The sequence below is a fragment of the Prionailurus viverrinus genome, chromosome A2, assembly GCF_022837055.1.
Source record: "Prionailurus viverrinus isolate Anna chromosome A2, UM_Priviv_1.0, whole genome shotgun sequence".
In the NCBI taxonomy this organism is placed as follows: Eukaryota; Metazoa; Chordata; class Mammalia; order Carnivora; family Felidae; genus Prionailurus; species Prionailurus viverrinus.
Window position 1 is genome coordinate 15345898 of NC_062562.1, and position 26464 is coordinate 15372361.

Genomic DNA, 26464 nt, shown 5'->3' on the forward strand with positions numbered 1-26464 from the left:
TTTTGCAATATAAACGTATCAAATCAATACGCTGTACACTCTCAGCTTACACAATGGTATATGCCGATTATATCTCAATTAAAGAAAACAAAACAAAAAATAAAATAAAAGGAAGAGCTCCCTGGCCTGAGTGTGAATAAGCAGAATGTTGGGAGTCAAGCCAAAATAAAATAATACTGAAAGTGAAGCCCGTACTAATATCAGGAAGTTAGGGTGAGCCTGAATTTCTAGTGTTTTTCCTGGGGAAATTCAAATTTCAAGTAATTCTGTGACATACGTGAGGTCCTGCTGGCTGCTGTTTTCCTTTAAATAGAGGAAATAATCATTAATCATGTAGTGTGTGTGTGTGTGTGTGTGTGTGTGCGTCCACGGGGCTTTTTTAGGTTTCAGAGTTGACTTGACTACTCGCTGCCTCACCCCGGATGGATCAGTGAGCATCAGACAGTAAGGCACCAAGGTCCTGGGGTCGTAGGGCTGGTGTGGCTCAATAGCCCAGGCATGTCTGTTGGTCCCAGAGCTGTGCCCAGGGGGCAAGGCTTCCGGGGGTGGGCAACTCCCACTCACTCACAGAAGCCTGGGGGATGGGGGGGAGTGAGTGGGGCAAGCCTTGCTTGGGAAGTGCTCACATTTGGGGTTCCCAATGACACCAAACCCCTCCACGCAGAGGAACATCATCTTCGAGGCAAATTTAATGCTCGACCACATGTTCGTCTGAGCTCTTTTATCTATGTTTTCCTTTTCTTTTAATAGCGTGCTCAGTTCTATTTCCATCTCCGCAGGTCCACGCTCTGCAGTGAATGCTCACCTCGGACACGTCTCTGGCATTCGTTGACAGGACGCCGTTTAACCAACTCTGTGAATGCTAAACCACGGTGTAGGTCTGGTCCCCAAATTAGGTCAATCACAGGTACAGGGACTTGATCCGGAGGAAGTTCATACAGACTTTCCAGCTGGTTCACGTTCCTCCTCTCCACCCACCTTTCTTCCAAGCCACCCCCATGCAGCCCCCCGCCCGCTAATTCCTCCCACTCTCCCAAATCTGGAATCTTCCCGGCCTCCTTCCTCTCTGGCCTCAGACCTCTCACCCCACCCCTGCCTCAGTCAGGGGGTAGCACGTTCCCTCGCCGCCTCTGTAGCCCAGACTTGGCATTGCTTCCGTGGAATTTCCTGGCATCTTCTCAGAGCAGGGTCAGCACCTCACGGCTTGCCTAACTCCGGGTTTTCCCCACTGTCAGTTTTCCTCAAATCCCACAGCAGCCCCACACCCACTGGTACTGAGCATCTCGGCAGAAACGCCCTTCCCTGTCCCAAGTGACACCCCTCCGTGGCTTCCTTTGTCCCCCAAGTTCTCTCTCGGGACCCCCTCCTCCCTCAGCCACAGCTCAGTGTCTCTCAACAATGACAAGGAGAATCCAAGCACATGCCACTCACTGTGGTTCTCCCCGAGCGTTCTAGATGCCGGGTGGTTTCTGCTGCTGTGGATGAGCCGCTGCAGGGGAGCGCCGGGCCCTGGGGTCCGGACATAAAGCTACCACAGGACCCTTTCTCCTCCGCTGCTGGCTGTTACCTGCTCAGAAGAGCCCTCCTGCCACCCCACCTGGTATCACTGGGGAGCAGTGACAACTCAGTTCCCTTATCTAGGGCAGCCAGCCGGACGCCTGTCTAAAGGCCACAGGGAAATCAAAGGCGGGGTCGGGGGGGGGAACCGGGAGGAGAAAACAACTTCCTGGTTTGGCTCAAAGGCTTGAGAAACACTCTAGGGGTCTGGAGGAGCTTTCGAGCTGCTTTATTTGGGTTACTCCCCGAGACCGGGCACTTGTGGTGTAGACGTAGACCTACCAAGGGCTAAAAGTGGCTTCTCTTGCCCCTCAAGGTCAGGACCGTCTGCTCAGAAGAAAGCCGGTCTCCCAGCTGCCCCCAGGCCATTCCCACAGCAGCTCGGATGGTGGGTCAAGAGGCTGTGCCCTGCCCCCCTGGAACTCGGTCAAGTGGTAAGTCATCCAGTGACGTTCCTGTTGGTGCTTGGGGATGGTTTCACTTTTGCAAACCTTTGTTTCTCTCCTTGGAGAGAAGGACTCAGTCATCAGCCCAGCCGGTCACAGGAAGCTCCTTCACAGGGTGAGCAGGCTTTTTGCACACGTAGAAATTAGGACCGGGACCGACTTCGAGGAAACTAGACCACAGTTCTCGGCTCTCTTTAGAGCTCTGTTTTCTCAGATGGTGTCTTCAGACAGGCAAGTCTTGTTTCCACCAGGAGAGCTGAAGTTCTCTGAAGACGTGGAAGGCTTCCTTTTATTCCCCCGGGGTGTCAGCACCGGTTTCAGTCTCCTGAGATGTACACCTACTGTGGGTACAAGGAAGCACCAGGAGAGGGTAAGTATGGCTTCGTGGATGCTAATCCAGTTTTTTTTTTTTCCCCCTGCAGGACCACCCAGCTGTATGAAGGGAAGATAATCCTTCACTTCTCCACAGGGCAGGCTGACGATGGCTAATTACACGTTGGCCCCGGAGGATAACTATGACGTCCTCATAGAGGGGGACCTGAATGACGACGAAATAGAAACGTGCCACCCATACGACGCCAAGGTTCTCTTGAGCCGGGTGGTCCCCAAGCTCTTCATCCCTGTGCTCCTGGCTGGACTGCTGGGCAATATCTTGACTGTGCTCATCCTGGCGAAGCACAAAGGACTCAGGCGCACGGAAAATGTCTATTTCCTAAACCTGGCAGTTTCGAATTTATGTTTCTTGCTCTCCCTGCCTCTCTGGGCCTACACCGCGTCCCATGGGGGGGTTCTGGGCAGCCCCGTGTGTAAGACTCTCGTCGTATTTTCCTCCGTAGGCCTGTACAGTGAGGCTTTTTTCAACGTCCTTCTGACCGTGCAAAGGTACCTGGTGTCTTGCAACATGAGAAGGTTTCCCCCGACCAGGACGGTGCGCTGGAACATCGCCTCGACTGTTCTGGCATGGGGCCTGGCCACGCTGGTCATTTTGCCTGAATCCGTGTTTTACAAACCTCAGATGGAGAGCCAGAAATACGAGTGCTTTGTTAGCAGCCCTCCCTTCCTGCCAGCTGAGGAGACTTTCTGGAAGCATTTTCTGACCCTGAAGATGAACATCCTGGGCCTTCTTTTCCCACTGTGCGTTCTCACGTCTTGCTACACGCGTTTGCGAAAAACGCTGAGCTCTAGGGGGAGGAGGTATGACCCTCACAAGCTCGTGTTTGCCATAGTGGTTGTTTTCCTTCTGATGTGGGGCCCCTACAATATCGCACTTTTCCTGTCCGCGTTCAGAGAGCGTTTCTCCCTGCACGACTGTCAGAGCAACTACCACCTGGACAGAAGCGTTCAGATCGTGAGGATCGTCGCCGCCACCCACTGCTGCGTCAACCCCGTGCTCCACGCGGTCCTCGACACCACGTTCCGAAGACACCTCTGCCGCCTGTGCTGTCTGCGGGGTGACAGTCCGCTTCGGGGCGCTGAGGGCTCCGCACAAGACGCGTCAGTGGAAGAACATGACGATTTCACCAGAGTGTAAACAGGCTTCCGTCAACGGCGGGATAAATAAACATCGGGTTTTGTATTGCTGCGTCGTGTGTGTATTTATTTTTACACATCTGTGTCCAAAATAGGATACGAGAAGAGAGGCGCCTGGGTGGCTCTAGTCGGTTAAGCGTCGGATTCTTGAGCTCAGGGCATGAGCTCATGGTTCGTGGGTTCGAGCCCCTCATCGGGCTCTGCCCTGCCAGTGCCAGACCTGCCTGGGATCCTCTCTCTCTCCTTCTCTCTCTGCCCCTCCCGTGTGTTCTCTCTCTCTCTCGCTCTCTCTCAAAATAAATAAAAAATAAACTTAAAAATATTTTTAAAAATAGGATATGAGAAGACAAGTGGGGAGCACTGAATTTGTCTTAGGTGTCGTGCGAGGCAGGCCCTTGGCAAACGTGAGCTCCTCCGCGGCTCAGTGCTTGTCCGTGGGTGTAGACGGCATTTGTCTCATTTCGCCAAGGAGGAAACTAAGGCTCAGAAATTGGTCTCGGCTCACACAGCTAGAAAGTGGCAAGGCTGGGACCCAAATATGACTGCCATTCATTGCAGAATCTATGCTTTGTCCAGCACCCCAAACTTCCAAACACCGGGCAAGAAAACACGTGAAATAAATATGTGCTCTTACAACCAGACCACATTCCAAATTAGAAGCAACCTGTTCATATAAAAGCAATCGTTCAGGCGCATTTTCTTGCAGGTAATTAAAAGAACTGGCCGGCTGAAGCTATGGGTAAAGAGGTAAAAGCGACCTGGTCCGTGGAATTCACTAGGTTTTCTTGCTACATGAATAGCCTGCACAAAGTAACTACAGGCAAGAATATTTTCAAGGAAGTTGAGAGAACACTAATTCAGTACAATCTGAAGTGCGATCTGCCAATACGTGTTATAAGCGATGGGAGTTCAAGTCTGTGTTGAGCAGGAAAAGGCTCAGTTGGCCAAATTTACAAAATCTGTAAAAGTGGTAAAGTCAATGGTCATTCGCTACCGGTACTCTGTGGGAAATAATTGGAATTTACGATGTGAATTAAACCAGCAGTCTCAACGGTGAGGTTCATTGGCTGCCATGGGCTTACCTATCCTTAATTCTGTTGGGTTTTTTTTTCTGAAATAAAAATTTTCTATCGTGACTCACCCTACCTCACAGCAGTTTTGTGGCTTAGCAGTGGCAGATTGCGTTCAGGGCCACGACGGAAATTTTTCTGAACAAGAAGGATGGTCCGTATCTACTTTATAGAACACGGAATGGCTTTGAAAACTAAATTTCTCTGCCGAATTCACTATGTTTCTTAATAAACTCAACCTGACGTTACGAGGCAGAATAGCACTTACATATGAAGCATACACTGTAGCAAAGTCACTTGACAACTAATGTTTGAATCACAAGAAACGTCAAGACACTTTATATACTTCCCATGTGCTATCAAAGTTAAGTCAAAGATAGAGGAGGACCTGGAAAGTGTTATGCTAAGTGAAATAAGTCAGACTCAAGACAAATGTTATAGGACCTCACTCATAGGTAGAATCTAAAAATCAAAACAGGGGCACCTGGGTGGCTCAGTTGGTTGAGTGCCCAACTCTTGCTTTCGGCTCAGGTCATGATCTCGAGGTTTGCGAGTTCGAGCCCTGCATCGGGCTCACTGCCGTCAGCTCAGAGCCTGCAGCCTGCTTTGGATCCTCTGTCCCCCTCCCTCTCCCGTGCTTGTGCTCTCCCTCTCTCAAAAATAAATATTTTTTGGGGGCGCCTGGGTGGCGCAGTCGGTTAAGCGTCCGACTTCAGCCAGGTCACGATCTCGCGGTCCGGGAGTTTGAGCCCCGCGTCGGGCTCTGGGCTGATGGCTCGGAGCCTGGAGCCTGTTTCCGGTTCTGTGTCTCCCTCTCTCTCTGACCCTCCCCCGTTCATGCTCTGTCTCTCTCTGTCCCAAAAATAAATAAAAAACGTTGGAAAAAAATTTTAAAAAAATAAAAATAAAAATAAATAAATAAATATTTTTTAAAAATGTCTTAAAGGTTTTCACCTTTCCCTATGATCCTTGTAGTTGTCTGTTCTCTACTCGGGTTTGTCTGTCTACTCCCTATTCCCTCGCTCTGCCCTAGAAACACATGCACACGCAAACACACGCCCACACACAGGTACAAGTGCACACACAGACACACGCGCACACGCATACACGAGCACACGCACACACATGGCACCGATCATGTGAACGACCAGCCAGATGCCCCTGAGAAAGCCAGCTGCCGGGCCTGTCCTTTGGCTCCAGACCAGCAGGCCCCGAACCCAAAACTCCAGGCGCTGAACCTGGAAAACACGCAAGGACAGGCCCAGCTGTGCTCATATCCGATCAGACACAGGATTTCAGTATAAAATTCTAGAGAAGATGAAAGGACGCCTTCTAAGGAATGAAAACCGACAGCCTTTCTCATTTCCTTTATTGCCGGGATGACCGCTGAGGGCCGCGAAAGCGGGTGACTGGCTGGGAAGGGGGACAGCCCAGCGCCCCAGGCGGGGCTGAGAGCGGGGCGGGCCTGGGGTGCCGCAGGAGGGGAGGCCACGGAGTCTGCGGGTGGGTTTACCTCCTCAGGAAGGCGCAGGCTTCCAGAAGCGCTGTGGGACACACCAAAGCAGAAGAGTCAGTAACTGATTTCTTTTAATCAATAGATCAATCAAGGAGGGCACAAAGAAACAGACCCTCCCCTGCCTTCGGCGGTGCCGGCTCACTTGTCTCCCTGTGCCTTCCTCCTCAGGCCAGCCCAGCCGCTCGGGTCCTGGCTAACCCGGGTGATGTCCCGCCCTGGCCCGACGGACACAGCCCCCACCCCATCTGTCTCTAACGGAACCAAGTGTCACCCTCGAGTTCACGTGACACGATGGTCCTCTCACTTCTGAAATGTGGGCAACCCACGCCCTCGTCTTTATGCAAATCTGTCTCCACTCGTGTTCACCCAGCCCTTCACAAATACTCGCGGGGGCCTGCTTTGCGTGAGTCACTGCGCTAAGTGCTGGGGGCTCGGCAGGGACACACAGGCCCTGCCCTCAAGGGGCAGGCAGTCTGTGCAATCCTGAGCTGGCTGCTCCCAAGAAGAGCCCTACAACCTCTTTCTCAAAATGTCATCAGTGCCAGGACCACCCGACCACGATCCCGAGACGCCGGGTGGTTAAGGACAGTGACGCTATTGACGTTTGGGCCCAGGCAATTCTTCATCGAGAAGGCCGTCCCGTGCTTTGTTTGGTAGTATCCCTGGCTTCTGCTCCCCAGACGCCAGCAGCACCCCCCTAAGTTGTAAGAATCAAAAACACCGCCAAGCGTTGCCAGATGTCCCCTCGGTGTGGGGCAGGGGAACTGTGCCTGGTTGGGAACAGCTGATACAGAGATTCTTGGCCCCGCCCCACCCCTGGACCACCCCACCCGATGCCTCCAGCTGTCTGGACGAGGTGCCAGAAATAAGACTTTGGGTGATTCCCCGCCCGGCCTCCCCCGGCACAGGGGAGGCAGTGCCCGTTGAAATTTTAGAATCACCGCCTGGAGCCTTACAACGCTCTGCGATGTCTTAGAAATGTTTTTGGAGGGCCAAGTTATTTGTCAATATGTTTTCCTGGCTAAGATACTTTCTGAGAATTTGTAGTCTCGACAGTTGGCATATATGGTAATTGTCTAGAGACCGGGGTTTGTCCTTTCTGAATACATACACGTATACACATACATATATATGTGTGCAGGTGTGTATACTTACATATAGATATACACACGCTTCATTCTACTGAATACAATGAATTCTCAGTGTCTAAAACCTCCCTGACAGGCACTTACAATCAGGATTATAAAAACTTAGCATATTATCTACTGCTTTACTTTTCCTGAGTGTTTCCACCCCATCGGTGAGGCTGTAACTTCCCGAGGTCGGGGGATATCGCATTGCCTTCACATTTTTTTTCCCATCTTCCCTCCTGGAATGCCGTTTGGCCCTCCAACCTTGCCCTTCACGTGCGATGGTTTCTCCGGGACGTCCTACTTACGGGAGGTTGAGCACTGTCTCAGATTACCAACGGCCGTGACATATGCCGACCCCAAATATTCTTCATATGTCGTTTTGCCTTGGAGTTTGGCCAGGCACTCGGTGTTGTCATTGAACAGGAGGTTTTTGGTTTTGGACCGGAACAGGCAAAACTCACTCGGGCATTTGTCTCCGTTTGTTCCAAAATGAGTCTGTACCAAAAGGGCAGACAAGTAAGCGAGTCGCCGAGGGAAACAGGAGAACGTGTGGACCAGGAGAGGCCAAGGACATTCCTTCCAGCCAGGCTCAGCCCTGAGTTCTGGAGCTGAGTTCTGGAGTCCTTCCACTGCCTCAGCTGAGCCTCCTGCCACCCCCGTGTCATCCCGCAGCCCGTGCCCCGGGTGGCCGACCCACCGGGCAGGGCCTGGGCACCCCCCCCACTACCTCTGACCCACCTCCCACCATCGTCCCCTCCTTGTTAATCTGTGGTCTCTTCCCTTAGAACCTCTGGGTGGCCAGGTGACAGCTGAGGATTTCCGAGATCACCTACGGCATTCCCACAGGCCAGCTTTCCTGGAGAAACTGTCTGCATCGGAAATCTTCTCTGCCACTGAGCAGGTCATTGCCTTGGGCGGGCCGCTCAGCCTCCCGTGGCCATAGATCCTCCTCTATGCCCAGGAGTCAGAGCAAAACACCTCGATGATTAAAGACCTCTTATCAGCCCCAGTGAGTGTGCCAACAGTGAGATTACCGCGCCTTTTATTACGAGGCCGGGGTACTGTCTTTAAAGCACACTTAAGACGCATGGGGTTTTAATACAAAACTAGAAGCTCTAAAAGAGAATCCCAGGGGCGCCAGGGTGGCTCGGTCGGTTAAGCATCCAACTTCGGCCCAGATCGTGATCTCACGGTTCGTGGGATTGAGCCCCGCGTCGGGCTCTGTGCTGACAGCTCGGAGCCCGGAGCCTGCTTCGGATTCTGGGTCTCCCTCTCTCTCTGCCCCTCCCTGCTCATGCTCTGTCTCTGTCTCTCTCTCTCTCCAAAATAAATAAACATTACAAAATATTTTTAAAAAATAAAAGAGAATCCCAGACTTTAAGGAAATTGCACAGTTTGCTTCAAACCACTTTCCACAGACAGCCTTCAATCTATGGGAGTTCTGGGTCTGTTGTTGTCCTTCGAGATTACAAAGGCGGATGCCTCTGCTGTTCTCACGGAGACTCCGGGCAGCTCCTCAGCATGAAGCCAACACATGAAGCCACCGGCGCCAGGCAGAGGGACAAGACACAAGGGCCGTGGGTAGGCGGCTTTACCTACAACCGCCCCGCCCCCCAAGAGCCCGGCCAGTTAAGAAAGGGCCGGAGGCCCTGGGGATCCGCACCTGCTGTTGGAGCAGCACCTGCTCCAGGTGTTGAGCCTTATCTTCCCGAGACACCACGCCGTGGTTCGGAGCCCTGGCCAGGTGGCACCTCTCCGCCTCCTTCACAGACTTCCGGGTGCCGTCCAGGCACAGCAGCTCAAAGTCCTCCAGCTTCAAATCCTTAGCCCATGCCTCAGAGCTCCTTCCTGGGGAGAGAAAAAGAGGCGGCATCAGCCACGGCTGTTCAGCTTAGTCAAAGGTCCGCCCTGGGTGGGCTGGACGAGTCCACCGGCCTCTTGAAACGCGCACAGGCAGGTCTCAGTGACTCGAGAGAGAGGGAAGGAAGCTTTGTCGGCACCGACGATACGAACTTCCAACATATCAAACGTTAGGGCTGCTTCCATTCAAGGGAATTAGGAGTCAACAACCAAAGAGAGGGAATCATTGACACGTTCTACAACGTGGATGGGCCTTGAAAACACGATGCCAAGTGAAAGAAGCCAGTCTCAGAAGGCCACATGGTTCCATTTGTGTGAAATGTCCAGAGCAGGCCAATCTACAGAGGCAGAAAGCAAACTGAAGGTTGCCAGTTCTGGAGGAGAGGGGAAGGGCACAGGGTCACTTTATGGGCTTGTGTGAGTATTCTAGAATCGGACTGTGTGGGTGGGTCACACAGCTCCATGAATGTGCTGGAGACCACCGAATCGCACACTTTGAACGGACGGATTTCGTGGCATGAATTATCTCTCAATAGAGCTGTTGATTTTTTAAAAAGAAAACCTTCCATCTATGCCACATTTTCTAGTGAGCTCCAGAAAAAGAACCATCTGGTTTATGTCCGAGAAGAAATTGCTTTCTCCTTCCTTTCGTGTTCGAATGGTCTTACTGTCACTAGGAAAAGGAGAGGAACCTCTATACATTTCTCAAATATGTTCAGTCAATTCCAATAAAACGCACTTGTGAAATCCCAAAGAAATTGACAGACAATTAAATCTGACATCCATCTAGGGGATCAAGAGTCCCCTGATTGGGATGAGCACTGAGAAGTATACAGAAGTGTTGAATCCCTATACTGTGTATCTGAAACTGTTATCACACTGGATGTTAATTATCCTTCAGTATAAAAAAAAAAAAGCTGACATCAATCTGATCCTTGGACATCACTTAGAGTGACGGTTCACAAATTCAAAATGTAATCGTATGCATGTCTGAGTGTGTGCAAATACAGGTTCATTGCTCAGACCCCTGCGTCTCTCTTTCCGCTCGCTCTCCTCAAAAAAAGGGGCGCCTGGGTGACTCAGTCAGTTGAGCATGGGACTCTTGATTTTGGCTCGGGTCATGATCCCAGGGTCGTGGGATCGAGCCCTGCGTCAGTCTCTGTGCTGAGTATGTAGCCTGCTTATGAGGCCCTCTCTCTTTCTCTCTCTGCCCCTCTCCCCAGCTTGCATGCTCTCTCTCTCTCTAATTTAAAAAAAATTTTTTAAAAACACTTCATCCATTCTCTTGGCTTTGTCTATTTGATACTGAGATCATTCCAAATTTATATGGCTGTCCTCAGTCCATCTCCATGGAGAGGGGCAGGAGGAGGGAAGAGGGGCTGTGAGTGCCGATGTTTGAAAGACAAGGCAGGAAGTCCAGGTGGCTCTTCCTCAGGGGATGAAGTGGCAAGTTATCTGCTGGGGGCCGTGGGGGCCGAGTGGGGCTGCAGTTCGGAAGGCAGCCAGATGTACGGGTGCGGAAGTTGGCAATTATCACCATTCATCTTCCATCATCTGTATCTGCCTGTGACTTTGTCTCCAGTGACTCCCAAGGAGTTTCCAGACTGAGGGCTCCCATGAGGTCCCAATGAAGGCCCTTACTTCCTTTTTTAAAAAGGGAAGTTTGGGGCGCCTGGGTGGCGCAGTCGGTGAAGCGTCCGACTTCAGCCAGGTCACGATCTCCCGGTCCGGGAGTTCGAGCCCCGCGTCGGGCTCTGGGCTGATGGCTCGGAGCCTGGAGCCTGTTTCAGATTCTGTGTCTCCCTCTCTCTCTGCCCCTCCCCCGTTCATGCTCTGTCTCTCTCTGTCCCAAAAATAAATAAACGTTGAAAAAAAAAAACTGTATAAAAAAAAAAAGGGAAGTTTGGGGCACCTGGGGGTTCAGTCGGTGAAGCGTCCGACTTCGGCTCAGGTCAAGATCTCGCAGCTCGAGAGTTCGAGCCCCCCGTCGGGCTCTGCGCTGACAGCTCGGAGCCCGGAGCCTGCTTCGGATTCTGTGTCTCCCTCTCTGCCCCTCCCCCACTCACACTCTGTCTCCGTCTCTCAAAAATAAATAAACATTTAAAAAAAGGAAATTGTATTCATTGTATTTGCGCATATCAATTTTTCTTTCTTTCTTTTTTTTTTTTTTTTTTTTTTTTTTTTTTTTGGTAGCATCCACATTCAGTTGTCCATGTGGGAACAGGCAGACGGTGTGCTTCGTGGGTGACTAGACAACGCCAGGGAGACATTTGTTACTGAGCACGGCTGGTGCGTGTTTGTGTGCGTGTGTGTGTGTGCGAGAGAGAGTGAGACAGAGGGAACTTGGTTTCAAAGGCAACGTGACACTCACAGATGCACCATGTTGCATATGAGGTAAAGAATTTTGGAATGAACTTGATCCAAAGCCTGGAAGAGGTTCTAATAGCTTCCCGACTGCACATCTGAATACTGGGATGTATTCACCCACCATTCGTGTTCTGCAGGACAGTGGAGTCTTTCACAAAGGCGACGTCTCCGGCCTTCTCAGCCAGGCACCTAAAATAAACACATTGCCCGAGAAGAAAAACTATTAGGGTTTTCATAAATATTTGTCATATGCGTGGCACAGACGAAAACAAATATTCCTGGAACTTAGGATTTTAAATGGTAGCTTGAACACGCATGTGAACCTTCCCTGCTTCTAAGATCCCAATAAAATACCATTAGTGAGATTTTTTTTTTTTACAGTAGTGAGATTTTTTTTTTTTTGTAAGCCATAAACCATGAGCAAGAGGAGGGCAGCAGGGAGAGAAGATAATATGACCATGTTTGGAAGGTGGAGAGCAAATCAATGAGCAGTGATTTCCTCAGCAGAGCACAGAACAGCGGTACCATAAGCCGGAAGTGTAGGAAGCCCAGAAGAAGACGGATGTGCACTGCAGAGCTCCAGAAAGACTCATCAGTCAGAAGGACCAGGCACCCCTGAGAGTGGCTGACACAGGAGGACTGGGCAGGTACCCTCCTATCCCATGCACCCAGGAGAGCACTCCCCCTCCCCCCACCCAGCAGAAGACTGAAGGTTTGTTCACAGGAACTTGCACCCGAACAACACTACGGACAGACAGCCAAGCACCGCAGAGGGCAGAGGCCCAACACTAAAATCAGAAAGGGGATTGAAAGGGGCGCCTGGGTGGCTCGTCGGTTAAGCATCCGACTTCAGCTCAGGTCATGATCTCACAGTTCGTGGGTTCGAGCCCCTGTCGGGCTCTGTGCTGACAGCTCGGAGCCTGGAGCCTGCTTCGAATTCTGTGTCTCCTTCTCTCTCTGCCCCTCCCCTGCTCACGCTCTGTCTCTCGCTCTCAAAAAATAAATAAAACATTTTAAAAAAGAAGAAAAGAAAGGGGATTGAAAATCTCTATTCTGGAAGATTAAATCACAACCCCTTTCCCCTACTCAGCCTCCCGAGGAGCATACGGGGTGATTCGTTCTCTGGAGAAACTGATAAACCCAAGGAAAACGGCTATCGATTCTGATATTTGATGCCCCACAGTGAAACGACACAAACCAACTGCACCACAGGTGAGGCCCCTACTTGCCAAGATGTGGTAACTGATGCAGAACTGTGACAGCGCCATTATTTCCTTCTTAAATAGGGACAAAGGGCCAGAAACCGCTGGATAGTTGAAGAAATACCAGAAAAAATAAATAGAGACCAAAGCGATACTCAGAAAATACAGAGACAATATGGGAGAGAGAATAACACTTTTTTTTTAAAAAACGACAATGAATGTCTTTAAAGGGATAAGAGAAGGGGCAGCATTCATGAAACAAGAATGCAAAGTCTGAAAAAGGAGCAGTCAGAACAAAGAGTTCTTAGAAAGTAAAAAAAGAAAAAATCATCATCATAACAATTCTTAAAAATGATAGAACAATTAGAAGGTTAAGCTGAGCAAATATCCCAGAAACTGGAAGATAAAGAAAAGCAATTATGAAAAAATAAATAAGAAGAAAATGAGATGCTAACCCAGGAGTCTGTAATTTAAGAATCACAGTTTAAAGAGAAACCAAGGGCGCCTGGGTGGCTCAGTCGGTTAAGCGGCCGACTCTTGGCGTTGGCCTAGAGGGTGGCAGCTACAGGAGAGAGAAGTCTTCCCCTAAAATTGAATTATAGACGGGACTTAAGGGGCCACGTACTCTCCCCATTTGATTCTGAGGATGAGGACCCTGAGGCCCACTGAGGCCGACCTTGGCCCCAGGCCACAGGGAGGGCCCGGCTGAGCTGAGGTCAGACAGCACCCTGTCAGCCTCCACTGTCTGCAGTGGCTTGTGTGGGGGAGGAACAGTCCATCAGTGGACCTCCAGGCTGCTCCCTGCCTCTGCCGCGACAGGCCATATCTGACCCCTTAGAAATGCACTGCCAGGATGAAAGAGGATGACGGACGAAGGACAAGTCCCTGCCCTGGGGGAGGCTCGGCCGCGGCACTCACCTGAAAGCCCCAGTGTAGCCAAAGTATCTCTCGCTGCTGTTGGGCACACACTTGTTCTCACCCGTTTCGTCGCCAATGCACAGCGCACAGAGATTGGAGTTTGGGTCGGACCCGGGGGCACAGCTCTCGCTAAAGAATTCTCCTGCGGGGAAGGAACACCGGGAGTCAGCTCTTCCTGCCCGAGTCGACGTAAGAGGCCTTTGCCCAGCAGGCGATGCTACTGGGTCTGGGTTCACTACACGGCCCAGGACAGACAGAACACGCTCACCGTCGCGAATGGCAACACGGACCCACCCACCGAAGGCCCGCCAGAAATCGGAGAAGCTTCTCCCTGTAGGCACCGACGGGAATCTTGATTGCAGCCGGAGAAAAGAGTCTGTCACTGGACAGAGGGTCCCATGATGACAGCCTCGAGCTGGGGACTCAGCTGATGAACTTGGTGGCACCCTGCAGGACCTGATTTTCCTTTGCCTCCGAACTAGAAAGCCAGCTTTTGACCCAGGCTCCTGGTCCCTTAGAATAAAGACCGGGCCTCCCCCGCCACCCCGTGCCCAGTAGAGCCATGTGGCTAGGGACGTGCCAGGGAGCATCAAGCAGGAGCGCTGCGTGCCAACGTCCTGGAAACACCCTTAAAAGACAGTTGGCACCTGCCTTTTGCCTCTTCTTCTCCTTCCCTTCCTTCATTCTGCACATGGAAAGCAGAAGCGGGAACTAGACCTCCACGGGCCACGAGGTGACCTTGAGCATGGACGCCACATTGTCAAAGCCCGGGTTGCTGACACTGTGCTGCTGTCCCAGTAGCTGTGGACGATCCACCTCTGGATTGCACTTGCACGAGAGGGAAATCAGCCTCTTCCAGTCAGGGTTTTCTCTCCCAGCAGCTTAACCGTAATCTGCACTAGCCCTTCGTGTGGTTTAACCCGAGTTAGGGAGTCAACATGGATTAATGTGGGTTGAGGAGACAGAACACGATGCGGACAAGAAAGCCCCGCCTCGATGAGCAGCGAGAGCCCGTTTTGAGACGCGTGCAGCCCCCGCCCCCGGAAGAGCCACCCCGCGTGCCGACCTCCGGAGGAGGCTGGGGAGCACCCCGCTAAGGTCCTGGCGGCTTCCGCCCAGCTCGGAGGAGGCCGCGGGGGTTGTGCAGAGCAACCACAGCGAGCGCTCGCGGTGAGGAGCAGAGCCACGTGGAAACCTGCCCGAACCAGGGTCCCTAACCCATCCAAAATGCAGGAGGGCCCCACCCGAGGAGACCCCTGCACGAGAGGTGAGCCCCGGCGGGAACATGCCACATACTTCCACGGCACCAGGCCCACAGCAGGTAGGGCACGGGGTGTGAGCCTGGGGTACGGCCGGGACAGAAGGCCCCAGAAGCAGGTGAGCCAGAACCCTGGAGGTCTAATTTGGTTTCCTTGCCATGTGGAGCAAGAAGTCAGCTTCATGAGGCAGGCAGGTGCCTTTCCCCAAGTTAGGAAGCCAGCGCCTAAGAGAAATTCGGATCCAGGGCTCCAAGAGATTAAAATAATAATAATAATAATAATAATAATAACATCCGTACTTCTCAGAACCTGCCTCCGTTCTTAGGGTGCAGAGAAACAGACTGATACTCCAGAATTTTTATCTTGGGTTGGGGGGGCTGGGGTGGCTGGGGCATGGGACGTGTTGGGTAGAGACCCACTCAGTGCTCCTATGACTGTAGGAGGCAGCCACACAGAGAACACGCTTACCCCAAAAGCGGCCCGCGGGCCGCAGTCAGCCTGCACATCCCCGCCCCTGCCCTTCCCTGAGGTTCCACAGCTCGATGTGCCTACCGCCCAGGGTGGCCCACCCACGACTCCCTCAGGCCTCACCAAATTTGCAGGAGCCCGTCTGGCTGAACAGCAGGCCCATGGGGATGTTCCAGCCGGCAGTCCTGTCCACGGCGGTGTGGCAAGACTTCCTGCCTCTCAGAGAATTCCAGGTGATATCCGCATCTGATTTCCTGACAACTGCCACGGCAAGGTACCCTTGAGCAACAGAAGAGCAGGACTTAACCTCCAGGGTGCCTGGCATGGGACTCTAGCGCATCCGTCTGCAAGCCAAGCCAAAATAAGTCAAGAAGCATCGCCAGGCGATGATGCCCCCAGATATCCGGCCACTGCCTGAAGCTTCGGCTGCTGTTCTATGGGAAGGTGAGAACGATGTAGGCTATGAGACGAAATAATAAGAAAAGCTGATCCTTCCTCTGTATTTATTTTTGAGAGAGAAAGAGACAAAGCACGAGCAGGGGAGGGGTAGAGAGGGAGACACAGAATCCGAAGCGGGCTCCAGGCTCTGAGCCGTCAGCACAGAGCCCAAGGCAGGGCTCGAACCCACAAACTTGGGAGATCGTGACCTCAGCCAAAGTCGGACACTTAACCGTCGGACCCGCCCAGGCGCCCAGGAAAAGTGGATCCTTTAAGTGATTGCTAGGGACTGTCCTTGGCCAGGCACACATTGTGAGCTACTAAATTAGACGTGAGCCACTAAGGCAAAAAAAAAAAAAAAAAACACTGAACAAGCGTGACCCCAAGAGTGCATAAATCACCAGCTGCAACAGACACTGGGCCACAGCCACGATGGCCACCAGACTAAGTGCTGTGTAGGTGCGGGGAGTGTGTCTGCAAGGACCCCCTCCCCCCCCCCCCATGCCGAGTCCAAACCAGCCCTGCACCGTGAGAGGGTCCACATGGTGGCAATCCCTCTCCTGACGGTGCGTCACTGACGGATTCCAGCCGTGGACAAGTGCGGAGCTCCTCTCGCGCTGAGCAAGCCCAGGCTCCAGCGGGAGGGTGGGGGTACCGCTCAGAGCACAGGATCTAGCCCGGGAGACCCGGTTCAAGGCCAGGATCTGCCGCAGTACCGTCCATGGCTGTGAGAACGGTGAAGAACTCTGACAGTTCTCTGCTAAGCGTGAAGGTCAATACAACATTAATTACAATTACTCGTCTATGAATTATTTGCCTCTTCAAAAGAGCTTACGGCTTCTGTGGCTGTATCTCTTTCTGTGAGGTTTTTTTTTTTTTTTCTTTTAAGTTCCCGGCCGCCGCCTCCTCCTCCTCCTCCAGCAATGAGAACTTACCCCATGACCCTGAAATTAGCAGATTCCAACTCACCTTCCACTCGTCTATCCTCACAACGTTCATTATTAGGGATCTGTGATTCTGAAAGGAGCACAAACAAGCAAAATGTCATTAAACACTCAGCTTTACTGAGAAGCCACAAACTCTTAAATCTCAGCGATGCGGGATCAAATCCGAAGAGACCGTCCAGCAATCCCGTGCAGCAGAAAGGCACAGATGCGTGTGTTCAGCAAAAGACACAGACGCAGATGCCACCAATTGGAAACGACCCAAACAACAGCCACCAACTGGAAATGACCCGAACGCCTCTCCCCCGTAGATGGACGAATAACTACAGAATACCATACAGCAGCGAGATTCAATACTCTTTGGATGAATCTCACGGACATGACACTGAGCAACAGACGTACAAAGCACGTGTCTCGCACGGAAGGTTTAAAAACAGGCAGATATTGGGGCGCCTGGGTGGCTCAGTCGGTTAAGCGGCCGACTTCGGCTCAGGTCATGATCTCGCGGTCCGTGAGTTTGAGCCCCGCGTTGGGCTCTGTGCTGACCGCTCAGAGCCTGGAGCCTGTTTCAGATTCTGTGTCTCCCTCTCGCTGACCCTCCCCTGTTCATGCTCTGTCTCTCTCTGTCTCAAAAATAAATAAAACGTTAAAAAAAATAAAAAAAAAAAACCAGGCAGATATTGGGGCGCCTGGGCGGCTCAGTCGGTTAAGCGTCCGACTTCGGCTCAGGTCATGATCTCACAGCTCGTGAGTTCAAGCCCCGCGACGGGCTCTGTGCTGACAGCCCAGACCCTGGAACCTCCTTCGGATTCTGTGTCTCCCTCTCTCTCTGCCCCTCCCCTGCTCACGCTCTGTCTCCATCTCTCTCTCAAAAAATGAATAAAAATTAAAAAAAATATTTTTTAAACAGGCAGAATTGATCTGTGCCGTTTGAAGTCAGGGGTTACTGCCCTCGCTTGAGTAAGGCGGCTGGTGGCAGGAGGGCGCCGGGGGCCATCTGGAACTTGCCGTGATCGGGGCACTAGGGCATGGGGACCCACCAGTTTGTGACACGTCACTGAGTTGCACTTACGGGCACTTTTCTGTATGTATATTGTACTTGACTAAAATCCTGCTTTACATGAAGAAGAGGAAACCAGTCTGTGCTTTGTCACTTCTCAACACACAGGCCGTGTGAGTAAAGGCCCTTTTCATCTGTTCTTGCTCCCCCTCCCTGATTCTCCTGTTTGAATGCATCCGTCCATCTCAGCATCTGTCCCTGGACCCACCAAGTGGGGTTACTGCTCCCATGGGCCAGACGGAAGAAACCAGAGAGGACACCCCCGCCCCCGCCCCCAACACCGACTTACTTTGGTTCTCTGCCAGGACAGGCACCAAACCACACTTGCCCGCCACATAGATCAGTCCTCCATCCAGGCTCAGGGCGTCGGCTTCTCCTTTCTGTAAAACCAAAGCAAATCGTCGGCACCATACAGAGGGGCGCTTTCCCGTCTCGCCTATTTCTAGGCTGTCTGAGAGAACGGCTTTAGGTCAGAGAATGTCAGGTGCTCCGACGAGGTAGCAGAAAGAGACAGGGCCTGTTTGAACTGAGCACCCAAGGAAACACTTGGCACACTCTCGATTATCAGCCCCGCGCACCCTTCGTGCGGTCGCTCCCAATGGACAGACCAGGCACAGGTTGCGTTGACCCTCTGTCCCCCAGACGCTCTTGGGACGCCCTCCTGGACCAGCCTCACTCAGTGAGGAGACGGATCGAACAAGCCGCCTCGTCTGGTCTCAGCCCCTTGGCGTTACGCTCAAGTTCGACACAGAAGTTGTTCAACAAATGAGCAGAAACGACTGAGCTGCCTCGCCAGGGGAATGAACGCACCCGCACCCCAACATTCGAGTATGGATTCATCAAGACTGCAAACTCGCTCTTCGGCTCAGTAATAATTTTCTTACAACTCTATTTAAAAAAAAGCTGGAGGGACGCCTGGGTGGTTCAGTCAGTTAAGCGTTCCGACTTCACCTCAGGTCACGATCCCACATGAGTTTGTGAGTTCGAGCCCCACATCGGGCTCTGTGCTGCCAGCTCAGAGCCTGCTTCGGATTCTATGTCTCCCTCTTTCTCTGAGCCTTCCCCACTCTCTCTCTCTCAAAAATAAATAAACGTTAAAACTTTTTAAAAAGAAACTGGAGGGGCACCTGGGTGGCTCAGCCGGTGAAGCCTCTGACTCTGGATCTCGGCTCAAGTCATGATGATTTCACCAGTTTGAGCGTTCGAGCCCCACATCAGCTCTGTGCTGACAGTGTGGAGCCTGCTTGGGATTCTCTCTCCCTCTTTCTCTGCCCCTCCCCCACTTCCCCACTTGCATACACACACACACACACTCTCTCTCTCTCTCTCTCTCTCTCTCTCTCAAAATAAATAAACCTTACAAAAATTTTTAAAAACTGGAGATATGAAGATATGGATGAAAATTTCTATTCAGGGATGCAGCACGGGGGGCAGGGTGGGGGGTCTAATGGTAATAACAAAATAACGGGCCAAAGCAGAATAGGTTCGTGGCTGAACAGCCACAGCCACGGGAAAGACATCCTCAAATCATTTTTCAGTGTTTTCAGGGAATAGATATTCACGTGGGAGAATGGCCACGATGTCCCGTTAAGTGGCAAGGACTCAAAACCAACCGAACTGGCACGATCCAGGACGGTTGCGGGCACGCGCACGCGTGTCCGGAGAAATCCGGGGCTAGGAAATTATCAAGACTTTAGCCGTGGTGTATCTCTGCTGTTTGTTTTTCTACGAGCTACCTTTCTATGTCCTCCCAGCGCCCTGCAACAATCACGACTGTTCCTCGAAGCGGGGGAGTGGAAAGGCCACAAGCATTCTGGGCCTGCGCGGTGTCTCCCGGTCCCGATCGCCCCCACCCCCCGGTGGAGCCCGCGCCCCTACCAGGACCAGGGCGATGCAGTCCTCGCCGGTGGGCGCCGAGACACAGGTCACGTTCCCGCGGCTCGCGCGACTCCACTGCTGACACTTGCGCTCCTCCTCTCGGCCCACCGCGCACCAAGCGACGCGCGCGCGCCTCTCCGCTACTTCCGCAGCCGCTGCGCACAGGGACACACAGGGACACAGCGGTCGGTCGTGGGGCCCAGAGCCTGGCGGGGACACCCAGGCGCCGCCCACCGCCCGGAAGCCCTGCGCTCGCTGCCCCCTGCCGCTCTCCCCCTCCACTCTCAGGGGCCCAACCCCTTGGCCAGGCGCGCGTAACCCCGGGCCTCCTATTTCGGTTCCTTTGGAGGCTTCCCTGGCTTCTAACCCACCCTTCAAGCCTTAGTGCGGTGACTTGCCTAGTATCTGGGTCCCACGGGATTAAAGCTCCAAGGACACAGACAGCGGCAGCCCCAAGAGATGGCCTAGGGGACTGACCTCCCCTCAGTCAGGCACCACCATTAACTGCATCGCAGTGTCCTCGCTCAGGCTGACTCCATCTCAGCCCCCCAGGAGAGGAGGAGCCATGACTGAGCTGGCCCCCTGTGGTACCCCGGCCAAGTCCAGGGCCCCAGTCCAGAGCTGCGTTCACCAGGCCTCCAGATTCATCCCAGGAGGGGCCCTGGCTCTCTCGGTTCATGTGCGTGGTTCTTACTTCATAGGGAGGCAAGTTGATTGTTCTGTCCGGGCCGGGGAGCCGGGGACATACAACCACATTAACTGGGTGTCTGTCACATTAGTCCCGAGACTCTCCCGCATGTTAAAATGCCCTGGCTTGCTTCACGGCACACTGGCATCTGCCTCGAATGGACAAGGGCCGCTCCAGAGCAGGGCTCTGCTGCCGGAGAAGGGAGAGTACTTTCTGGAAGGCCTGCCCCTTGGCTTAGCACCCCCACCAGCCTGCCCGCAGGGCCTGCCCGGGCCTCACTCACTTTCCCTCAGGCCCTGGATGGCAGTGAGGTAGTTGAAGCCAAGGTACAGCCCGGAATCGACCCTCGAGGGGACCCTCAAAAACCCAAGGGCAGAGTCTTTGAACAGCAGATCCTTCTCATCCTTAGGGGAGCCAAAGAGCTGGAACGCAGGTGACTTGTCTTTTCCAAACTTTTCCTAATTAAGGAAAAATGGAATTACAGCGTCAGTGGGAAATAGACAGGAAAGAAAAGCACAATGTTGAACCACAGCGCCCGGAGCTTGGTTGGGTGTTGGGGACCTTGGTTCACTTCCTCGTGTGGAGGGACTGGCCCCGTGGCTCATTCAGCTGTGGCTTCAAAAGTCGCTAGGGCCCGGGCACCTTAGAGTCCTGAGAATACTGCCTCATCGTCCCCCTGTTGCTGCTCCAGCCCCTGAGACACCGTTCATCAGTAATGCTGGAGAGACCTCTATTGTTTCTGCTGTCCAGAGCCCATTGAATCTGTTAGCCTTTGTGCAGAGAGGCCGCAGAAAGACTTGTAGAGCAGCAGGACATTCGGGAAGGAAGCTCCCCACGGCAAATCCAGGCAGGTGGGGAGGGCCTCGGGAGCGGAGGGGGGGGTGGGGGGTGGGAGAGGGGTGGAGGAGGTGGACACCTGCGCCTTGTTGAGAAGCTCCCAGATCAAGTCCTCCTTGCCATCCACACTTCGGGCCACAACAGCGTGAGAAGGGATCCGGGCCAGGTGACACTCCTTGAACGCGTCCACTGGCTTCCGAGTGTTGTTTAAGCAGAGCAGCTCGTACTTGTCCTGGTCGGCCTTGTCTGGCAGGCTCTCTGGAGGAAAGGTGGAGGTGGAAGGGAGCCCGATGAGCCCACTGTAGGCATTACCCGTGAGCTGGAGCTCCCCTTCTCCCACATCGTGAGCTAGAGGAGACATCATGGGTACTCTACAGAACTGGGTGGCGGGGGGGGGGGTGTCAGAAAGGCAGTGGATTGCTCCGGAACACTCAAAAAAAGTAACGATAGTAACCAGAAAGCCTTGGGGGCTAGCCCAGTGTTCCTCTGGATCATACAGGCTGCTCTGGGATTGATGCACCTTCTGCCTGGCCAGCCAAGGAGGCTGAACCAGACCCCATCTGTTTCCATGGTAACCCCTCCTAGAGGCAATCCCAGCGCAGCAGCCAGGGGGCGCTGCCTTACCCACCTCTCTAGAAAGAATAAAAAGTTACAAACATTTTTAAGGCAGGATGTACAGTTGAATCACTTCCCAACCTGAGGTGTTATCAAAAGAAGGGGAAAGTCTGTTTTTATGAGTGAGTTCAGCCCAATTTGGAGCTGCCAATGTATCTCATATATGAGCATGTATAGTGACAATAGGTAAAGTGACAGGAACCTGACCAAGTCCTTTTGGGAGATTAGTACAACCTTGAGCTCAAAATCAGAGAGAGCAGTACAGGAGAGAAGAATTACAGGCCTATTTTCCTTATGAGCATACGTGCAAAAATCTCAAATATACATTAGCTAACTCAACCTAACGGAGTATTTTAAAAACTAATAGATCAGGGTTAAGGTTTATCAGCTTATTTCATTAACAAAGAACGGTCAATCATCTAAAAAGCCAGAATACTCCACGTCATTAATAAGCACCATGAGATAATCTTAACAGATGCAGAAAAAGCAGGTGTGCGTTCAACATCTAGTTGTGGTTGGGTTTTTTGTTTGTTTGTTTCAGGAAACTAGTAATATGGAGAATTTGGTAAAGTTCTTGAACCTGAGAAATGCCTTTCATCAAAATGGCTGCAGCAAAATCATACTAGCAGGAGAAAATGCAAGCATTCGCTTCAAAATCAGGAACAAAGCAAAAATGTCAGCTGTCATATTGCCAACACAGTGCCGGACGCAACTGACAAAAGAAACGAGATGGAACCACCGGAAGGAAGAAGGCAAACTCTATTTAAAGATGATGCGATCCACGGGGGTGCCTGGGTGGCTCCGTCTGTCGAGCGTCTGACTCTTGACTTCCGCTCAGGTCATGATCTCAATGGTTGTGAGACTGAGCTCCCCGCTGGGTGTGGAGGCTGCTTGGGATTCTCTCTCTCGCTCCCCCTGTGCCCTTCCCCCCCCCCCCACCTCAAAAACTGAAAATAAAAAAATAAAGATGATGTGGTCATCTACATAGAAAAGCCAACAAAACCAAGGAAGAAGGAATAAAACCAATAACGGTATCCAGCAGGGTAGAACTTCCAAAACCAAGTATTATCCTCATTAGCAACAACCAAGCAGAAGCTAAGATAGAATATCAGACTGTAATGGCAACCCGAACCATGAAAGAGCTAGTAACTAACCTCGCACAGTAAGACCAACAAAGAGAAACTTTGTAAGTTCCGTTAAAGGACATAGAAGAGGTGTGATCAAAGGAGGAAGATTCATCGTGATCAGGGATTGGACAACTTGACCTTAAATATAGTTCCCCATGGACCAATTTAAACTCAAAACAATTCTAATTAAAATTAAAGGATGACGTTTTTAGAAAGCCAGCAAAAGAATTCTACACTTTTCATTGAACGAGATTTGAAAACGAACAGCCAAGTGTAGGGTGAGCTCTCTCTCCACGAACCCACGTCGGGCTCTGCACTCCCATCACAGAGCCTGCTTGGGATTCTCTCCCTCTCTCTCTGCCCCTCCCCTGCTCGCTCGCTCTCTGTCTCTTTCAAAATAAATAAACTAAAGAAAGAAGGCCTCTCCCTGAATCAAAATCATGAAGAAACAGGCATTAAACTCAATAGGAAAATAGTCAAGATTAGAAAATGACTAGCAAATATATTGAGATGATCAATGTAAGCCTATCTCCGGAGGTCTCGGGTCAGTGGGGTGGGTCTGTCTCTGGTGGTCCTGGTAAGCATGTGTTCAGCCCGTGCACACCCAGCAGGGTGCAGCAGCATGTGGTATTTCAGGAATCTTCTGCACAACAGTAAGAGGACACACAGGAGAACGTGAGTCATGGAGCTGTTTGTGGTACAGGGAAAGGCAAGGTGACCTAGGGTGACGGATAAGTAGAACCCGATGAGCATTCCTCAGCTGTCAGAAACACTGAACTAGACATACAACACAGATAAATCTCCAAAACAAGACGCTGAATGGAAAATCCTGGCAGCAGCATGGTTTCTAATGCCGAAACTTTTGTGGTCTCAGAACCCAAAAACCTGTGTCGGGGACAGAGGCGGGGGTGTCTCTGAGGAAAAGAAAGGTAGTGGGTATTGGGGGATTTAGAGAAAGCTGATGGCTTAAAATGGGAAATAAGGGGTACCTGGGGGGCTCCGTCGGTTAAGCATCGGACTCTTGATTTCAGTTCAGGTCATGATCTAGGTTTCGTAGGTTCAAGCCCCACTTCGGGCTCTGCTCTGGCAGCGTGGAGACTGCTTGGGGTTCTCTCTCTCTCCCTCTCTCTGCTCCCCACCCCCCATGCTGTCTCCACCTCTCAAAATAAATAAATAAACTTTTTAAAAAATGATAAAATAGGGCGCGTGGGTGGCTCAGTTGGTTTAGCGTCCAACTTCAGCTCAGGTCATGATCTCATGGTTTGTGGGTTCGAGCCCTTCGTCAGGCTCTGTGCTGACAGCTCAGACCCTGGAACCTGCTTGGGATTCTGTGTCTCCCTCTCTCGCTCTCTGCCCCTCCCCCGCTCGTGCTCTGTCTCTCTCTCTCTCTTTCTCTCTCAAAAACAAATAGACAGTAAAACATTTTTTTAAATAAAAGTAAAACATATCAAAAGGAAATAATAAAAGTAAAACATATCAATAGATAAATAAATAAATAAATAAATAAATAAAGTAAAACATATCAAAACAAAATAATATCAAACAAGAGGCCTGCCCCGTAGAGAACCTTGATAATAGCGTGCCAAGAAGTGAAGAGTCCAATTTGCTCAATGCTCAGAATTATGGCAAAATAAAACCAAAGGAGGCTGTACCCTAGGTCTCCTCCCACTTCTTACCAAACACTGTAGTGTGCCTGACAAAAGCCACATCTCCACCTCCTTCGTGCAGACACCTGTGAAATGAGAAAGTCGCAGAAGGGTCAGCACAGAGCCGGCTGTCCCCAGCTTCTTCCTCAGGCCTCCCAGGGGAGCAGGGCCCCGGGCTCCCCTCCTCTGAGGCTTTGGAGCGCACCTGTCTGGGAGGGCGGCCACCTCCAGATAGATTGTGAGGAAGGACGGCTTAGGGGCTGGCCAGAGCCCCCCACCTCCTGCGTTAGGGCCTGAAAGGGCAAAACGGGTCTTTCTATATAAAAGGATCTGAAGCCTCTATATGCCTGAGTATGTGGTCCTTTCTCCCAGGACCGAGTGGGGAAATGTGCTGCGGCCAAGCGGGGAGGCCTCCGTCTGCAAAAATGCCTGAGCTCAGGAGGCAGATGTGGGGAGAGAAGCAGCATCCGCCTCATCACGGGGCATGGGGGGGCAGGGGGTGCAGGGGGCAGTCGGGCAGAGCTCGCTCTCTCCCGGCTGGAGGAGAAGCCCGCGCGGGGCGGACCACCTCAGCCTGGACGCTCCAGCTGTCCTTCCGGGAGCGAGGGCCTGGTTGTCTCAAGACAAGACCCCTTCAGTCCCTCTGTGGCTAGGGAGAGGGCGGAAGTCAGCAGGGAAACACAGGACATCCCAGTGCAAACAAAGCCACGGCCTCGTCTCTGGGGACAAGGAATGACCCCTGTCGGGGTGACGGCTCACGAGGCTGGGGTAGAGGTAAAGGGCCCGTAGAGGGGGATCCGGAGGGGAGGGGGCTGGAGGGGCACGTGCACTGGGCAAAGCCAGTGCCCTCTTTGGACTCAGGAGAACGACACCTGCTCTGCGGTCCCTGCCGGCAGGCTGAGCTGTGACTGGGGCCAGAGAAAAGGCCTCCCGGCCTGAGGACACAGGGTGCTCAGGCCACTGGGGAGAAGAGGGCCTTCTCACTCACTTGAAGGCACCGGCGTAGCCAAAGTATGGTTCCTGGGAGGAGCAGGCACATTTGTTCTCCCCTGTCCCCGCACACAGGCTACACAGGTTGGGGTACTCTCTCCCATCCGCGCAGGGCACACAGCTGGCAGAGAAGAAGTTGGCCGCAGCTGTTGAACACAGAGAAATAGGCCACAGGGTGTGAGCCAGTCCGGCCGCAGCTCATCACATCTCCCAGGGACGCTGGTACAAACTGGGGAGGGGCGGCGGGGGGGTGGAGACTGAGCCCCTTCCTCCACCCCTGCGGGACAGCCTCTTACGTGAGGCTGGGCGCTCAGAGCCGCGCCTTGGCCGACAGCAGACTCAGCTGCCGCCTCCCAAAGGGCCGCTGGTGCGGTGGGCCCACTGGGGTTCATCCCACGTTTACAAAGTGGCCTGCGCGTGCAACCAGCGTGGAGACCCCCCCTCCCACGCCCAGAGACTGCCCACAGTCCTCCAGTCATCTTACCCTTCTCAAGGGGCTCGGGCGGCCCTGCCCAGTTTAAGAATGGACGAAGCAACCCCATAGGGATGTTCCATCCGGCGGACCTGCCAAGGCCTGTGTGGCAGGACTTCCTGCCTTGTAGCTGGTTCAGCTGGAAGTTGGTTCCCTTCTTTGCTATGGCCACAGCATAATAGTGGATTTGTGGCTCTGCAAAGGGACAGAGAGAATTGAAAGCTCTTAGCCCAGACCAGAGGGAGAAAAACAGCCCAACGTGACCTTGCCCTGGTGGAAAAGGAAGCCATATGCTAGCTTTTCCTGGGACCTGCTCTGTTTCCCCAGGGAGCACACACGTGTCCTCCCCCAGCGGGTCAGCATCGGGCCCAAAGAGCCCAGGGACTCAGTTCCCTGCAAGTGGGATGCCGTCCGTGAGCCCACCTCTAGATGTCATCCACTCT

General features: G+C 52.5%; 2 protein-coding genes across 5 annotated transcripts in view; one reads left to right on the forward strand and one right to left on the reverse strand.

Annotated features, from left to right (window-relative positions):
* The first annotated feature begins 380 nt into the window (after nucleotides 1-380).
* On the forward strand, nucleotides 381-3565 carry CCRL2 (C-C motif chemokine receptor like 2). 4 transcript variants are annotated; one of them, XM_047849119.1, is made up of 4 exons: nucleotides 381-444; nucleotides 780-878; nucleotides 1874-1991; nucleotides 2426-3565. In XM_047849119.1, exon 4 carries the CDS (start codon nucleotides 2485-2487, stop codon nucleotides 3532-3534), a length of 1050 nt encoding a protein of 349 aa, XP_047705075.1. In that variant the 5' UTR covers nucleotides 381-444; nucleotides 780-878; nucleotides 1874-1991; nucleotides 2426-2484; the 3' UTR covers nucleotides 3535-3565. The 4 variants fall into 4 exon arrangements, with proteins under 4 accessions (XP_047705075.1, XP_047705077.1, XP_047705079.1 ...); XM_047849121.1 differs by lacking the exons at nucleotides 381-444; nucleotides 780-878 and adding an exon at nucleotides 1483-1600; XM_047849123.1 differs by lacking the exons at nucleotides 381-444; nucleotides 780-878 and having other exon boundaries at nucleotides 1755-1991; nucleotides 2426-3197; nucleotides 3291-3565.
* Nucleotides 3566-5955: 2390 nt separating this feature from the next.
* LTF (lactotransferrin) overlaps nucleotides 5956-26464 on the reverse strand; it is a 28438-nt gene continuing 7929 nt past the window's right edge. Inside the window, exons 4-17 of the mRNA XM_047849112.1 lie at nucleotides 26034-26216; nucleotides 25548-25695; nucleotides 24590-24645; nucleotides 21251-21429; nucleotides 20618-20792; nucleotides 19647-19801; nucleotides 18058-18148; nucleotides 16734-16781; nucleotides 15450-15605; nucleotides 13600-13741; nucleotides 11601-11668; nucleotides 8916-9100; nucleotides 7558-7747; nucleotides 5956-6147 (exon numbers count right to left, since the gene is read on the reverse strand). Coding sequence (XP_047705068.1) covers nucleotides 6113-6147; nucleotides 7558-7747; nucleotides 8916-9100; nucleotides 11601-11668; nucleotides 13600-13741; nucleotides 15450-15605; nucleotides 16734-16781; nucleotides 18058-18148; nucleotides 19647-19801; nucleotides 20618-20792; nucleotides 21251-21429; nucleotides 24590-24645; nucleotides 25548-25695; nucleotides 26034-26216 — 1811 coding nt within the window. The 3' untranslated portion in view covers nucleotides 5956-6112. The remainder of the gene's footprint in view (nucleotides 6148-7557; nucleotides 7748-8915; nucleotides 9101-11600; nucleotides 11669-13599; nucleotides 13742-15449; nucleotides 15606-16733; nucleotides 16782-18057; nucleotides 18149-19646; nucleotides 19802-20617; nucleotides 20793-21250; nucleotides 21430-24589; nucleotides 24646-25547; nucleotides 25696-26033; nucleotides 26217-26464) is intronic.

What these genes read in the sequence shown, in the direction of transcription:
- CCRL2 (XM_047849119.1), top strand. Translation starts at nt 2,485, where the DNA reads ATGGCTAATTACACGTTGGCCCCGGAGGATAACTATGACGTCCTCATA.